Source organism: Leptosomus discolor, chromosome 6 (assembly GCF_034619465.1).
Source record: "Leptosomus discolor isolate bLepDis1 chromosome 6, bLepDis1.hap2, whole genome shotgun sequence".
Taxonomy (NCBI): domain Eukaryota; kingdom Metazoa; phylum Chordata; class Aves; order Leptosomiformes; family Leptosomidae; genus Leptosomus; species Leptosomus discolor.
Genome location: NC_141396.1, coordinates 64081792 through 64098091, shown reverse-complemented (window position 1 = coordinate 64098091; position 16300 = coordinate 64081792). Strand labels below are relative to the sequence as shown.

At 55.2% G+C, this 16300-nt stretch overlaps 2 protein-coding genes across 3 annotated transcripts in view; both read left to right on the top strand.

Moving 5' to 3' along the window:
* Positions 1-1852, top strand: part of LOC147415395 (coiled-coil domain-containing protein 13-like) — a 28765-nt gene extending 26913 nt beyond the window's left edge. For both annotated transcript variants that reach the window (XM_086467033.1, XM_086467032.1), the window contains 2 exons: positions 1043-1157; positions 1693-1852. In XM_086467033.1, the coding sequence (XP_086323159.1) occupies positions 1043-1157; positions 1693-1852 (275 nt within the window). The remainder of the gene's footprint in view (positions 1-1042; positions 1158-1692) is intronic.
* A 6179-nt stretch (positions 1853-8031) lies between these two features.
* Positions 8032-14248, top strand: LOC147415394 (protein-cysteine N-palmitoyltransferase HHAT-like protein). The gene is made up of 7 exons (XM_086467347.1): positions 8032-8137; positions 8687-8754; positions 9131-9244; positions 9397-9591; positions 10429-10638; positions 13685-13856; positions 14202-14248. The coding sequence occupies exons 1-7, from the start codon at positions 8032-8034 to the stop codon at positions 14246-14248; spliced, it is 912 nt and encodes a 303-aa protein (XP_086323473.1).
* The last annotated feature ends 2052 nt before the right edge of the window (positions 14249-16300 follow it).

The window sequence follows — 16300 nt, the reverse complement described above, 5'->3', positions numbered from 1 at the left end:
AATCACAAGAGTACGATACAGCAGTTGTGATATGCACTTGAATCACAAGGTAAATACGACTCCCATGACCAGCCTGGATGCTCACCATCGTGACACGGGGTGTCCCCAGTTGCCGGAAAGGAATACATGGGTTGAAGCCAGGTCAAACCAGTTTTCTTCCAAGTTCATGTTGCTGGTGGGTTGATTTTTATGCTCTCTGTTGGGCTGAACCACGTGCACGCTTCCCTCGCGTTGGTCTGGCTGGCTCAAGGCTCTGTTGGTCGTTTTAGGGAAGCCCATTCGCATTTACTCGACTGATCAGCCCTTTGTCTGCAGCAAAGACCACCCTCCGGCCCCCTTGCTGTTGGTTGGGGGAGTTCAGCATCCTCTACAACGGCTGTGGTCACTCTCTACCTTCTTTTCTGAGCTTCCTGAGCCCATCGTCCTTGCCTGTCTCCTCTGAGCCTTCTTCCCTTGCAGGCTTTCACTGGCCGACCCCAGGGTTTTTGCTCCTCCCATCCCAGCAGTAAATTCGAATCGTATTTTCCCTATAACCCTGAAAAAAGGTCCCGTGTCCCTTTGAAATGAGGGGAGCATTCCTGAATCAGAACCTTAGGTTGAAGTACACGTTGAAGTGCTTTACTGCACTTACCCTGGGCAGTGTTTGTGCTGGGGGTCAAAACAGAAGCGTGTGCCACACGCAAACGTTATCACGGGCATTCGGGAGGCAACACAACGACAAGATAAACATTAAAATAATCCTTTTCAACTGTTTCTCTCATCCATTTTTTTTCGCCACTTAAATATTTTGGATTTTTTTCTGCTCTAAACAGGTAGGCACACACATTCCTGCGTTTAGCCCTGCAGTGCAAACTCATCGTGTTTGCGTTTTGCTGAAAGCAGATTAAAATAAAAGCCTGTCCTATACATTTGCGGTATCTTCATGGATATACATAGAACTTAACAGATTCCTTAGCACTGATTCACCGTTTCCTGATATTTACTCAGTGCGCTACCCGTGAAAATGTTTTCCTAAAACTCCATGTCGTGATTAAATCGACAGGCCCGTCTGCGAGTCACTCCAGGCTCCCCTTGACTGTGGGTGGCAGGAAGGAGCCCTCTGCAGCCCAGCACTCCAAGTTGCCTCTGGAATCGCAGGTAGAGGAGCTGAGCACAAGGTACGGTTTCCCTCTTGCCGTGCTGGGTTACCTACAATAGCTACAATTCATGGCTGTCCTTCCAGCAGTGGCACTACCTGCACCCGCTCCTCAGAAGAGAAAACCTAGCAAACTCTGTAGAAACGGCAGATCCTCTGGTTTGAGTTTGTCTAGGTCATCCTTACACAAATTTCCTCGTAATTATACCGATATCCAGAAGAGTTAAGCTAATGCAAGTATTAAGCAACACAAAACACGTGCAAGGACGACGCCTTTTTTTTTTTCCCTTTTCTTTCCTTGTGCGTCGATTGCAAGCTTGTTAGTGAAAATAAAATGACAATCTTTAACAAAACAGATCTGAAAAGTATCTTGGTCATCTAATACCCTGTCTCAAAGAGAGAAGGACCAAGCGTTAAGTCTGCTCTTTCTCATGCCTGTCATAAAACGAGCAGAGAGCATGTGTTTCTCTGTTTTCTCCCCCAGAGCTGAAGCACTGTTCTAATTTGCTTTGAAGCTCCGCAGCTCACATGAAAGTTTCCCTTTTGTTTCCTCGTAGGCTTGTGATCCAGCTGGCTGAGAACGAAGCTCTGAAGGATGCTTTGGAGGCTGCTGGGAGAAAGAAAGAGGAAGACTTTAAACTGTTTCAAGACACAATGGACCAAGTGAAGGACATCTTTCTACAGGCCATTCGGCAGCAGAAACAGCAGAAGAGTTAAGCAAGAGATTCAGAGTCCTTTGGGCTGCAAAGCAGGGACAGAGAGCTCCGGCATCGTGCCCGTGGTTTGAAATGCAGTGGCAGTGTAGTTTTGCAGCCTCGGATCGTGTCATTTCTTTAGCGTCCGCAGGCGAGGATGAGAAATGGAGAGGAAACACAGAAAGAGGGAAGGTTCTGTGTGTCAGCAAGCTTTGCCTGTTAAGAGCCAGCGAGCAGCTGGCTCCCAGGCTGCACATGCCGCAGGTTTCGGAAGCTGCAATTCCGCAGTGTGATTTTTTGGGGGGGGGGGGGGGCAAGACTCCCCCCGCGTAGTTTCAACAGAATTTCCCTCGAGAGGGCTCAATATTGAATATGCTGCTGCCTTTATCAGCGCCTAAAGGCATTCGCTAAACCAAAGTTATGCCAGCTCCCTTCCAAAGTCAGGCCAGGAGCAAACTGAATGCTGGTTTTTATCAGCACGCTGACACCTGCCTGTCTCAGCTCTCTGCAGGGCTTAAGTGCCGAGGGAGTGGGTTAGCCTGGCCTGTGAATACCACAAGGGAACTTCGGGGGGGCCTCCACTCACCATTCCAACCTGCTTCTTTGCTTGACCATACTGGCAGCAGAGTTTTCTGAAACTCAGTGGAGTTTCCACTGAAACCTGTGCAGATTACCTCTGCCATCAGTCAGACCTCCCTTAAACCCAGCTCCTTCCGTACGACAACTTGCCATCCGGGTGATGAACTCCCTATTTTTGCATTCATCCGTCAGGCAGGTCTTGTTCTCGCTAGGAAGAACCGCTAACAGAACGCAGGCAGGTCCTCCACGCAGTAGCGGAGGGACTTTTGGAGGTGCTGGAAGCCCTTGCCTCTCCGTCCTTTTCTCTTGCAGCACGGGGAGAACACCAAGAGCAAGCTAATGAGGCGTTAACATGCAGCCTGCCAGCGGAGGGCTAGCCTTGGGGATTACAAGCAAATGGAGAGCTGGTCGTTTTGGTAGAGTGCTGCTTTGTTCCTCGGTGGAACGGCTTGAAAGCTTTTCTTTTCCTGCTTTGCTCTGTCAGCCTCTTTTTGTGAGCGTGGAGTGGGTCAGACTTTAACCCCAGCTGCTCCCTTCCCCAGAACGGCGACTGCGTCCTGACTCCACCAAGGCAGGGTGGAAAAAGAGAGCAGGAGTCGCTCCAGAGGCGGTGAGGGTGGTGTCGTCCCTGGCTTTTTTCCCTGCTTAAGTCTCTCTTCAAACAGTTCATGGAATCTGATGGAGGAGGTCACGGAGCCGAGGATAAACTCAGCACCTGCGGGTTAACCCTCCCTGTGCTTAACAGCCCTGCTCTGCTCCCCCAGCGCTGGCCTGGAGCTCAGCAAAGCCACCAGGTGTTTCTCCCGGGACCAAAAGGGTCCATTGCCCTATTCCTCCTGCTCACCCTGCCGGTAGCATCCCAGGAAAAGGCATCTTGAACCTGCAGTCCTCCCGGTGACCTCGAGGAATCGTAAATCCTCGAGCGAGAGACCGACAGAGTCTCACTCAGGTGAGCTGCGGCTCGTCTCTGTTCAGCTCCGTCCCGATGATCACGTAGCGTGGGCTAGGGCGAGCAGACCAAAGAAATCAGGTATTTGAAGGACCTGCATTCGCGAGTCGAAAAGCTGCCTGAGCTGTGGCAGAGGTGGGGAGCTTTTGCTATGCCGTGCCTGCTAAATTCAGGCTGGTAGCTTGGAGCTGGAGATTCTGGTTTCGCCTGCGCAGCGGTGTGAATCAATAATGTTTTCACAGGAGAGGAGGAGAGGCAATCTGCCTCTCTGTCCTTTCTAATGCATGCCCAGCGTTTGCCTCCTGTTCTGTGACGAAGCAGTGAAGTTCCTGCCACTCCCCAGCAAAATTCTTCCTGGGGTGGCTGTGAATCAAGGCAGGAAAGGCAGATAAGGACCTGGGAGTGCTAGGTGTTAGCATATGGCTCGCTAGCACACGGTGCAAACCTCTTCTCAAGTGCTGCAACACTCATTTCTTTAAACATACGCTTGTCTGGGGTCGCACAGAAGCGTTTTCTCTATTTTTTTTTTCTGCACAAACACACAGCACCGCCACACGCCTGGACAAAGAAGGAACTAAAGGCACTGTAAAACAGTTCATTTGGAGAGCCCGTGCCTCTAAGTAACTGCTTCTCATGGGAATGTGCAACCTCTCTCCCGTCACAGAGCAGTGGAGGGGTCTGAACACGGCCCAGATTGTCCAGGTCTTCTCAGTTTTCACCTTAGTTTTGAAATAAATTCCCTCTGCGCTTCCACAGAGTGACCCTCCTCCACATGCTGAATTCGAATGCTGACTCTTGCAGCAACTGCTTCCCCGTTTCCGAGGTATGAGACCGATTTTCTTGCAGCGCGTGTTGTTTGGTTGCTGAATGTTAAGAAACCCTGACAGATTTTGGAAGCGGCAGCCCCAGTTCAGCTGGCTGCAGCAGCCCCACGTCCCCCAGTCCATCACTCAGAGAAGAAAATCAGTGAAAATACTTTTCTCCCTGCCTGCACAAACGCATACCACTGGTCCTCAGCCAGCTGAATCTCTCCAGCACGCTTGTGCTGTTTGAGCTACACCATTTCTTTCAGGGATGTAACTGGGCTTGGTCTGAAACCTCCACAACCCCCTGTTTTCCTTGGAAGTTTGTCCTTGTGGAAAAAAAAATCCCGTGCTTTGCTTTCTCACTTGAATTTCTCTGGCTGCAGTTTGCAGCCAGTCATCGTTACGCCTTCCTCTGCTAGATAAAAGCGGCGTGAGCCCCCAGCGCTTCCTCACTGGGACAGCCTTCATCCGCTGTAAAGTCACATCCCAGGCCACGTTTTGATAAGCTCTGAGTTTTTCCAGCCTCTCATTGCAGCTACTGGTGGCGACAGGTTAGTGGTGACAACGCTCGGCACCGCTGGCACAGCCTGGTGGCTGCAGTTAAGCTGTGAGGAACAGCATCAGGTGAATTTTGCTGCAAGTATTTGAGGCTACGGACACTCCTTGTGTGGAATTGGACGGGTTTTAGCTAATGTACGGTCCGAATATGAGTCCTCCCAACACTTGGGCTGAGCCAAAGGTTGTCTCCTGCCCTGGAGCTGGGCAGAGCCCTTCCACAAAGCAGCCATAAAGTGCCTGACGGATGCATCCCATTTTTAAAAACTACAGCTGACCCGCGGGGAATAAACGACCTTTGATGAATCGTCATCGTTTTCCTTGCGAAGAGCCGGCGCGGCAGGAGCGCGGCTTTCCAGGCGGGCCGGGCCGTGAATTAAGTTGCATTAGTGCGGTTAAATATAGACGGTGCCGCCACGGGCGAGCTCTCCCTGCCCTGGGCTCCGCTCGGCCGAGTGGCCCAGGACCAGCCAGCAGGTCACAGCCCATCCCACCGTAACGGCTCCCGTTTGGAGCCGTAGTGATCTGCGCAAGAATTCCGCCATCCCAGTGGATTGTGGAGCAGGTCTGGTTATTACAGCCCTGCAGCGCTGGGTGCAGCGAGGGTCCGGTGCCCTAAGGATGCTGCACCCCGAGCCGCGGGCGTTGCCTCCTATTTAAAGCAACAAAACTGACGTATTTCCATATTTATCACTCTGTCCCGCTTCGGATGTCAATTAGATATCTTCCCCCTCGCGCAGGCGCAGTCTTCCCCTTCGGGGGTCTTTTGGTGGTCTCGGGGAGGAAGTAAGAGTTCCTCGATGGTCTTCATCATGATTGTCCTTTTGAACCCATCCTCCAGAGTGGGCGGTTCAGGGGCAGCTGGGCAGGGTCTCCCCTGGTTTGCAGAGATGTTGCGACCTCCCAGCCCTGCGCCGATTTAAACACTGCCCGAACCAGGGGAGGAATTGCACCTCCTGGCTTCGTGCCTCAGTTTCCCCAGCCCCACGAGGTGATAGCTGCCTCCCCTCTTGCTCACAGCGACGGGGGGGCTACCTGCTCCTTTGCCAGGCTCAAAGTGGTGACACCGAGAGACACCCCTTGGGAGGGAGCTTGTCCCTTTGTGGAGGGGCTACCGTGGCCCGGGGCTCCTGTGGCCAGCCCTGGGCCGTGCTCCCTGGCCCGGGGTGAGCTTTGGCAGCCAGCACAGGTCTTCTCCAAGCAGCTGCCGTGACAGACAGCTCCTGAACCAGCCCCCCTCTGCAGTGCTGCTCTAAAATAAAAATACCTCCCGCCTGCTCCGCTCCACTCCCGGCCAAACTTCCTCCAGGGGCAAAGCGAGGGGGACGGCACCCCTCCTTCAGCCTTCCCCCCCCACCCCCCACCCCGGCCCCCCAAAGCCAGGCTGAGGGATGCTGTAGGACAAACAGCCCCCCCCAAATCCTCCATCGGTCCCCGCCGCTCCCCCCCCCCCCCCCAGCCCCCCCATCGCGGTGCCGGACGCTGGATCCCCGCACCCTCGCCCACCTCCACCCGCGGCCCCGGGGCTCAAGGTCAGTAGCTGGGGGGGGGGGTGTGGGGTGTGGGGGTCACACTGGGGTTGGGGACACGCTGTTCCCGCAGTTCCAGGGGGTTTTGGTCACCTCTGCCCGCTCCCAGCGCCTGGACGGGGGCGGTGGAGGGGACTGGGGAGGGGGGGGTGAGGATGAGGATGGTGCTGCCCCGCGGCTGCTCAGAGCTTTTGGGGGGGGGCTGCGCTGGGGAACCCCTCCCCTGCACCTGACACTGCAACCCCGGAGCGATCAGGAGTTAAAATTGTCCGAAGGGTCCCCCCTGCCAGCACCCCTCGCCCACCGCAGGCGACCGGGGACCGTTAAACACCCCCCCCCCACCCACGCCCCATTTGCGGGATGCCCCCTCCCCACAAAAAAAAAAAAAAGGGGAAAAAAAAAAAAAAGCCTTGAAAAGCGTGGAAAGGAGGGAGAACAAAAAGAAACACCCCTTGAAAGCCACCTCCGTGGGTGCCCTCCCGCCGCAGGGGGACCGCAGGGAGGTGGCAGCGCGCCCGCCCGCAGCGGCCCCGCACGGAGGGGGGGGGGGGGGGGGGAAGCGGCCGCAGGGCGACCCCCACCCCCCCCACCTCCCGGGGGCTGAGTCCAGCCCAGGGCTGGCCCTTCCCACAGGGAAAAGCGGTTTTTTTTTTTTCCTAGTGCTAGGGATAAAATGGGGTCACCCTGCATCCCTACCAGCGACACCCGCCCCCCTTAAAAAATCTCAACAACCAACAACAACAAAAAAATATTAAAAAATAATTTAAATCAGAAAAAAAAAATAAAAATAAAAAAAAGCTTTGCGATGCGGATGGGAAAGCAGAGGGTGACCGGCTCGCCTTTTTCTGCTGCCTAAAAGCAAGAGTTTCGCTCTTTAATCCCTTCGAAGCGCCCCGCGCCGCTTGCAGGGTCCCCCCTCCCACCCGCGGAGGATGCTCACGAGTGGGTGGCGATGCCGGAGGAGGATGCTCTATGCTCTGCGCTCTGCCTCCCACCCTGCTCCAACCCCGAATTGCGTTTTTAGCAGCTGCCGGACAGGCTGCAGAGCTCGGGGCGGGCTGAAAGGCACGTCGCGCCGGCGTTAATTAGCCTTAACGGGAGTCATTAGCCCAGGGCTAATTGCGGGGCTGAGCGTCGGCATCCTCCGAGCTCCGCTGATGCCGGGCGGGGGGGGGCTCGCCCGCCCTAAGGCTCGGGGGTGGGAGCACTTTGGGACCACGGTGCTTTAGGAGCCCCCTCAAGAGCTCAAGGTTGGGCAAAATCCCAGGAGAAGGCGAGCAGCAGCCCACGGCAGGGGAATAGGGGCATCCCATCCCATCCCATCCCCTCCAGCACGGGCATCTTTGTGCTCTATCCCGGAGCCCTTCCAAGGATCCAATTAAGAGGGGACATCAGAGACACGCTGGAGGAACCCCATCCTGGGGAGCTGGCATCCCGGAGCATCTCTGAACATTGGGACGGATGCAACTTGCTGGGAAGAGCCTTTTTATCAGGATCTCCTGCTTGAGCTGCCCCCAGATCCTGGCTCCTGGGTGGGTTTTGCAGCAGGGTTCAGCAGCAACCTCTTTCCTCACACCTGAGTTGTGTCCCAGGTGTTACCGTCTTCTCCATCTCTTCAGCTCCCGGCCTTCAAGGAAGCCCACAAAGCAGAGCTGCTGAGGACCAGCAGCAATTTAGGGTGTTGGAGGGGCAGGTGAGCTCCCACCCCTGGTTTACTTTCCTCTCCTCCTTCTCTTTCCCAGGTCTGGATCCCCTGCACCAGCTGGGGCGCTGACCTGCCACCATGGGGGTTAAAACGATGCTCCCCAGCTACGAACTGGGGTTTTATGCTCTCACCGTGACGTGCGCTGTGGTGTACAGCGGCAGCGGGATCTTTGAAGCTTCCAGAGGTAACGCTCCCCACCTCATCCCCCCCCTGGAGGGGGCCCTGGGAGGGAGGATGGATGTCAGGCGGCTGCTTTTACAGCTGTCGATACCAACAGCAGATCCCTGGATTTAATTTTGGCAGAGAACGACTTGGGAATCCTTTGCAAGTCTCCAAGAGAGTTTTTGGCCTTTTTGCCCGGTTGCCCCCTTGTCCCCATTTCTGTGGCTCAGGGCAAGAGACTGTGGCACGTCACAGCTCTCCAGGCAACCACCCTGCCTACACAGGGCTGCTTCCCCAATGCTTCATCTGGAAGCCCAAAAAACCCAGAAAATTTCATGGGATCAGCTGAGGGTCCCTGGGATGGGCACTGCGAAAAGGCTTTGCTGGAAATTCTTGCAGAAATCGAGGTTCCTGACTCCTGTGGTTATCTACGGGAATTAGGCGCTTTGGGGATGGGTTGTTTGAGCCCTGATGGCTCATCATCGCGGTGAGGAAGGCTCCCTGCTTTGCCAAAACCCAGGCCCCGTTTCCCAGAGCTGTTTCTTTCCCCATAACTCTGGTTCTTTTGCAGACAGCATGAACAGAAAAGCTTTTCGGGACGGCATAAAGCCGGGCTGGCACTACTTCGGCAGGAAGATGGTAAGCGGAGGAAGGACTCGGTCTTTTCTAGTTACCGGTGACACGGTCGGTGCTGACCGCTGGAGAAGCAGAGCTGGTTTTTCTGCTGCTGACATATTTTTTGCAAAGTCCACGTGACTCCTATTTTTCTCCCTAAAGAACCAGTCCGGAGAATATCCTGAGCAGCACCGTGGATGCTCTGCTTTGTGCGCACCGCGACGAGCAACCTCTGCGCATCTCTCCTGGGGTTTTATGACCAAGCTGGGGTGCTCGGGAGCCCTTGGGTGGAAAACGGGAAGAAAAGGCTTTGGAAATGGTCTGGTTTCCCCTCCAGACGGGTGTTGGGGCAGGGGTGCGAGGGCTGGGGGCAGTAAGGCACCCGGTGCTGCTCCCGCAGGACGTGGCCGATTTCGAGTGGGTGATGTGGTTCACCTCGTTCAGGAACGTCATCATCTTCGCCCTCTCGGGACACGTCCTCTTCGGCAAGATCTGCTCCATGACGGTGCCGCAGGTGAGCCGGGGATGTGGTGGGATGGATCTGAAAGCACCAAGGGTGACCTGGGACCTGCGGAGGGGGGGTTGAAGGATGTTCTGGGATGGGCGGGAGCAGGGTCGGGGTTTTCACCACGCTGACCACGGGTCGGGACCGCTCTCTCCTCACAGCACCGGGCTGTGGTGTACATGCTCTACGGGGTCTCGGCCGTGCTGGGCAGCATGGGGCTCGTCTACCTGATGATCATCCTCTCCCACTGCCTTGTCCTCTACTCCGTCGCGCTGGCCAAGCAGAAGTGGCTCTGCTACGTGGCCGGGCTCTGCTGTCTCGCCTCCTTCAAGGTGGAGCCATTCAGCTCGTGGCAGGTAGGGGCTGTCTCGGGCCATCTCTGCCTCATTTCCAGCCCACTTGTGTCCATCTCCTTGGGTTTATCTCCAAGGAGGGTTCCTGTGGCACCTGCAAACCCCAGGCACTTCTTCTGGCTACTTCAGATCTCCCACAGGGTTTCAGAAGGAGGGGACTTTGTGCTGCTTGGGAATAATCACACGGGGACTATGTCATGTTTTGGTGGCTTCATGCTGGGCCAAAGCTCAGGACACCTGAATCCTCCTCGTCGCTTAGGCAACAGCTTGTCAGACAGGCAAGGTGTGTTCCTGTCCCGTGCCTCAGCTTCCCCATCCGTAACATGGTGCTGGGATGGGTTCAGTGATGCCCATACCTATCTCTTAGGTCTCTGCCCAGTTAAGACTTTCACTGGTGGGTGGAGAGAAGCCCAGGAAGGACCTTATAAAGCTATTCAGTCCCTCTGAAGGACAGTGCTGCCTCTCCCTGCCTGCTGCTTACCTCCTGATATGCGTTCCCCTCCCCTCTCCATCAGGCTTCTGCTGGCTTTTCTTCACTCCCTGGGGAGGGGGACATTCCCACCCCAGACCAAAGCCTACGTGGCCCACAGCTGCTTGGTGAAGACGTGGCCAAGAGGATCCACCACTTCCCATCTCCTCCGGGATGCAGGAGCCAGCTGGGAAATCGAGCCCCAGTTTTTTTCTTTTTCCAACAGCAAGGCTTATGAGCTCCAGGGACACTTGGTGTCAGAGGGTAATTAGAGGCTTTGCCAGCTGCCCCAGGAGTGATGTCCTCCACAAAGCAAGGGAGCACAGAAACGACACCGCGTTCCTGGTGGTAACTATTTGTTTCTCATCCAGAGCGGATTTGTAACTGGAGCTTTTGATCTTCAAGATGTCCTCTTCTACGGAGGAAGCGGCTTCACCATCATGCGCTGCATGAGCTTTGCACTTGAGAGCTCTGAGAGGAAAGAGGGCATCTACTCCATCTTCGACCTCCTCAAGTACAACTTCTACCTCCCATTCTTCTTCTTCGGGCCCGTCATGACGTTTGACCAGTTCCATGCCCAGGTGAGTGCTCCTGAGGCAGGGCTGGATGAGGACCTCTCCCTGCGTGTATTTGCTTGGGTTTAATGCCTGCAAAACCCCATCTTTTGCCACAGTGAAGGTGCAAATGGTTGTAGAGCTTCTTGTGGTCACCTAGTCTGTGCCATGATGCTGTGTTTTTTGTGTGGAGGGGCATCAACCTTCTTTTTTGGGTTTTGGGCCGCTGATCTGTTCAGAGGGGAAGACGTTGCTGTGGTGAAAGCATCACACTGGGATGAGGAGGGGAGGGTTCAGCTCATGTCCTTGCTCGCTGGGCACCTGCACTGCTCGGTGCCTCAGTTTCCATGCGCTGTCACCCCAGCAGCTCCATGCTGCCCCACTGCGCGGTACCGGGAGGCCACGGTGAGAGCCAGACGTGTGGTGCCCATCTGTGGGACCTCTGCATGCTGGTGGGTGTGACAGCAAGGTCAGCCTCACATTTCCATCCTGCTGGTTCACCCAACAAGCATGAATTTCCAGGCATGGTCTGTGTGTCTTCATCTGAAGTTATTTCTCTAGAAATAAGTAAGATTGGGTGCCAGGCTGTCTTTCAGCAACCAGGGGCTTCCTCTGCTCTTCATGAAATACCCTGGTGACCCATTTGACTCTAGAGATCATAAGGTCAGCGCTGGTGTCCCCCACAAGGGATGCTGGTGGTGCACTGAGTCTACTGGCAGCCCATTCTCAGCAGACGAGTGCTAGGGATGGCCAGGCCACTGATGGGCTTTTCTCCCCAACCTGCTGGAAGAAACGCTTCATCCTAAGGCTTCATCTCTCCAGTCATGTCTTATCTGTCAGGCTGAAGTCCAGCTGAGCGTGGCTCCAGCAGTCCCACTGTCCAAGCCCCTCTGGAGGGTTTACAGTGCGCTGGGGTGCTGTCCTCATCCCATATTCCTCTTCCTTCCCCAGTTTCCATCAGTCGTTCCTATGAAATGTGCAGCCCTGGCTTCTCCTAACGCTGCAGCCAGTTATCTGTAAATCAGGGCATTAAACTCCTCCTGTCCCCAAGACCTGAACTCCTCCTGTCCCCAAGACCTGAACTCCCACCGCTTCTACATGGCTTGATCTGGAGGGGGTTTTATTTTGGGCTCCTTTGCACAGCCCCAAACCTGGATGTCTCTAGCCACTTAATGAGCAATTCCCGCCTCTGCTGCTTAAAACGCTCACCCCAAAGGGACAAGGATTAACTCCACAACCCCTTTGCCATGCCCCAGCTAAGGGTCCTGTCTTGGCCTGGCCACCACTGCCATCTCCTGGTTAGATGCCCCCCTGCACTGCTGGAGCCGCAGCTAATTTTAGGGGTGAATTCCTAATTGCCCAACAGCAATTACAGGGGCAGGTAGATGGAGTCTGACCCAGTTAGGGGGCAGATCTGTGTCTTTTTGGCTCCTACTGGTGCTGCATCCTGGTGGAGACCTTGTGTGATGGGAACTCATCTGTACCAGGGCTTGCTCAGCCCCATTTGAGCTGAAAAGCATCTTCCTTACTAGGATCAAGGGAATAATTTCACTTCTGTAGGGCTGCAAGTGTGGGGGACACCTCCCAGATCCCACGGGGATGGTGGCAGAGTGCTGCCACCACACGCAGACATGAGGACAAGAGGAAACAGCCTCAGGTGGCACCAGGGGAGGTTTAGATTGGACATTAGGAAAAATTTCTTCACAGAAAAGGTTGTCACTACCCAGAGCAGTGGTTGAGTCACCATCCCTGGAGGTATTTCACTTAGGGACATGGTTTAGTGGTCGACTCAGCAGTACTAGGTTAACAGTTGGACTCGATGATCTTAAATATCTTTTCTAACCTAAATGATCCATGATTCTATGAAAGGGGGGCTCCGTGTCCTCCCACACATCTCCATGCCAGAGTCTGTCCTCCCTCAGCTTCTCCTCCAGCTTAGAGTCCAGCAGCCTCTTTGTGTCCTTAAAGCACTTGGCATATAACAGACACACACACACAAAAAATCTGGCAAAGGCTTTAATTCTCAGGAATCATCTGGATTTGACGATGGGGCTGGTGTGGCAGCCTGCGGATTATGTCGGGAGAGCTCCCACCTCTTGCAGGGAATAAAGGGAAAGTAATAAACATAAGAGGATTTTGAATAGAGCAGCAATTTTTACAGCGATGCGGGGAAGTGAGGACATCAGTCTGCCCGGTGTAATCCTGAAAGCTCGCTCTGATGATTTTTTATATTACAACGGCCAGAGACATGACAACTCCTGGAGGCAAAGCCCGGCCCCTGTTTGTACAAGACACAGCAGAGACAAAATCCCCATTGATCAGGTCCCAACCGATTCAGGATGGCTCCTCCAGCAGCTCTCCCTCTCATTTACAGCAGGCCTCTGCAGCAGAAGCTCCAGAGACCACCAGTTCTCCTCCTCCTCCTCCTCCCAAGTGACCCTGGCCAAAGATACACATCCAGCCCTGGCAGAGCTGTCAGGTGGGATTCCAGCACTGCTCCCAGCCTCTCCTGGGCGTGTGGATGCCCTTCCCTACAGGCTGTGGCGCCCTGTAGATGTGATGAGTACGAGCATTTGCTCCCTCCGGGTGACTTGTGCAAGGGGCCGCCCTTAAGCAAAGTTGACTTTCTAAGCATGTCCCTGCAGAAAGAGCATAAACCCCAGCTCCTCGGTCAGTACGGTCTTCACCCCACCTAGGGTCCCTTAGGTACAGCCAGACCTGTCACTGCTGTGTCACACCATGTGCCTGCTCTGCTGGAAACGCCAGTGATGGGAACAGCCTTTGCTAGGAGGGTGCTCCAGGAGGCGCGTTGCTGCCGTGCTCAGCACTGAGGTGGGGGTGTTGGAGGGATGCTGTGGGTGGGACATGTCCTGCTCCTTGTGGATGGGTTCACCTGAGCTAGTCCCTTGGGTCTTCCTTAATCAATGGAGATTCGGGCCACATAGTCCATGGTGTGATTTCTAAAGGAGAGTGTTCGGTCCCCATTTGGACCTTGACTGCTCCTCTGGATGGAGGAACACACTGTCCATCCTGTCTCTTAGCTCAGCCCTTTCCTGGTTTGCCATCCCGGCAGGTGAGCACCCAAGAGCTAAGACGCAAAGACGACGAGATGAGGCATATCCGGGTCCATGCCCTCCTCCACGTAGGGGCCATCATTGCTGTGGACATCTTCTTCCACTTCTTCTCCATCCTCACCCTCCCTTCTGACCTGAAGTTCATGAACCGCCTCTCGGACTGGTCCTTGGGTGAGTGGCCGTGCTTGGACACATTCACACCTGTACTCAGCTTCGAGGCAGCGGTGGGTGATCCAGATCTCCATCCATCCCTACTGAGAGGCTTTGGCAATGCCTATGTTGGGCAGGTTTGAGCAAAGCCCCTCTTCTTCCCGTGGACAATACACAGAGCTGGAGCCCTAGAAAGCAGATGGTGTTGGGCTGACATTCTCCCCGGGTCCAAGTGTAAATTGTTTAGCTCCGGGTTTAAGAGGCTGAGCATCAAGCCATTCCCATTGCCTTTGGACTGGAAGGTAGCTCAGCACCTCCAAAAAAAACAGCCCTATGCTGTTGCAAGAGGTACATCTGCTATCTCAGATGCCTTCCCAGGGGGCCACCCACTACGGGTGTTTGTGAGCCACTGAAATGGTCCCAGGCATAGGGTGCACAGCGAGCAGCTCAGGGGAGTTGTAGCTGCTGTTTTCAACTGGCTAACAGAGGGTTACAGAGAAGGTGAGCTCTTCTTGGAGGCTGGAAGGGAAGAAGCGGGACACAGCAAACAAGGAGCAGCAAGGCAAAGCCTCATTGCATGTGAGCAATGTTTTTCACAGAGTGGTCAAACACTGGAACAGAGGCCCAGAGGGGTTATGGATTCTCCAAAAATAGACATACTCAATGCTCAAATGAACAAGGTAGAGAGCAACCTAATCTCCCTTTAAAGTGGGCTGTTCTCTGAGCAGGGCTGGACTAGGGACCTCCAGAAGCCAAACTCCCCGGATGAGTCATGGTAGCAACACTGGCATTCAGCTGGCAGCTGGATGGAGGATTTCAGCTGGCCAAATACACGTCTGATGGCAGCATCTCAGATGCCACAGCGTATCTGACATCCACACGGACAGCAGACAAGCAGGAGGACGCCCATGTCTCTCCAGAGTGGCAGCTGGAGGCCAGGAGAAAATCCTAATGCAGCTAGGATGGCACTAGCATTGATTTAGGATGTCCTAAGAGACCTGGGTGGATTGACCAAGCATGTGTGTTACTCCAGAGGGAGCTGAGCTCCTCTGCAGGCTCTGCTGCCTGTATTGACCAGATCTACCTGGTCCATGGTGGGAGCTCAGGCACTGCTCACATCGAGGCACTGTGTGGCCCTTAATCTGTGAGCTGAATCCCACCAAGATGGAGGCATTTGAGCTTCTGTTTGTAGCAGCGCTACTGGAAAGGGCACCCCGAGCCGGTACATTCCTGCTCTCCTCGACTGCTCGCCCTGGCACGTCTCCCTCACCGGGCTTGAGCTTGGCGGGGGGGGGTTGGGCATGAGGAGCCGCCCCTCCACCGCGCACAGGCCTTTTCCCGCAGCTGCCACTCTCCTGCCCACCCCGGGGCGGGCTGAGGAGCCGCTTCCCTCCCGGGCACAGCCGGATCCCCGAGGGACCGGGCTTGCTACGGGCCCCGCGGCCTGGTGGCGCCTCCGGGGCGGCTGAGGGCAACTGTCCTGGCGGCCGGGCTGAGGGGAAGGCCGCCAGCCCCGCCCCTCGGGCGGTGACGTCCCGCGCTCGGCGCATGCGCGGCCCTGCCCTTCCCCTGCTCTTGTCGCCGGCGGGGCCGCTGTTGCTATGGGAACCGCGTGGGGCCGCGGCCGGGCCGGGAGCAGGAGGCGCAGCCGGAGGGAGAGGCAGCGCGGCCCTGGCAGGCCGCAGGACGAGGCGGGCGTTGGGCGGGGGAGAGAGGGAACCCCCTGTGTCGTCCCCCCAGCAGCTCTGTGGCAGAGCCCTCTGTGTTCAGGCGGTACCCAGGTAGGCCGGAGGGCTAAAGGTTGCCCCCAGGCCAGCCCTTCTGCCCCCGGGGGCCCCGGGCTGTGCAGAGGCACCGGGCTCTGCTCCTTTGTCGGTCCTTAATGCACCTCGTCCACGCCCGGGGGGTCCGGGCGTGGAGGTAAAGCTGCACAAAGGGACATAACGTGCCTTTTGGCACTTGGTCGGGATGGTTGCTGCCTTGGTGTGAGAAAGGGCCATTACTCAGCGGAGGGTGTGCCTTGGAAAGTTTGTACTGATTGTTTTTCCTAGACCAAAGGTGCACTCGATTATTTTTTTGCTGACAGTAAATGCCAAACAGAAGGAGAGGGGGCTGGAATAAATTTGAAACCTGATGGCCTTTAGTCATGCTAAGTAAAGCTCTAGACATTGAAATAGGTAGCGATGTTATCGCTTTAATGTTGTCACTTAATGCTTAGAGAATCGGGGGAAAGATGTAAGCCACGCTCTTGCCAACTAGTGCCCCAAAATTAGGTTTAACAGAGATCTTTCTTCCCACATTAACCCCAAAACGGGGGGATCTCCACCTTCCTTGAAACGTGGGAAGGAAGGCTGGATGGTTGCAAGCAATCTGCGTTCCCTTTTGTCAGTATAATGGGGTTGCCACGCTGGCATGGATTTGACCCCAACTTGCTCTTCTGTAAAAATGTTTATTTCAACAGATCT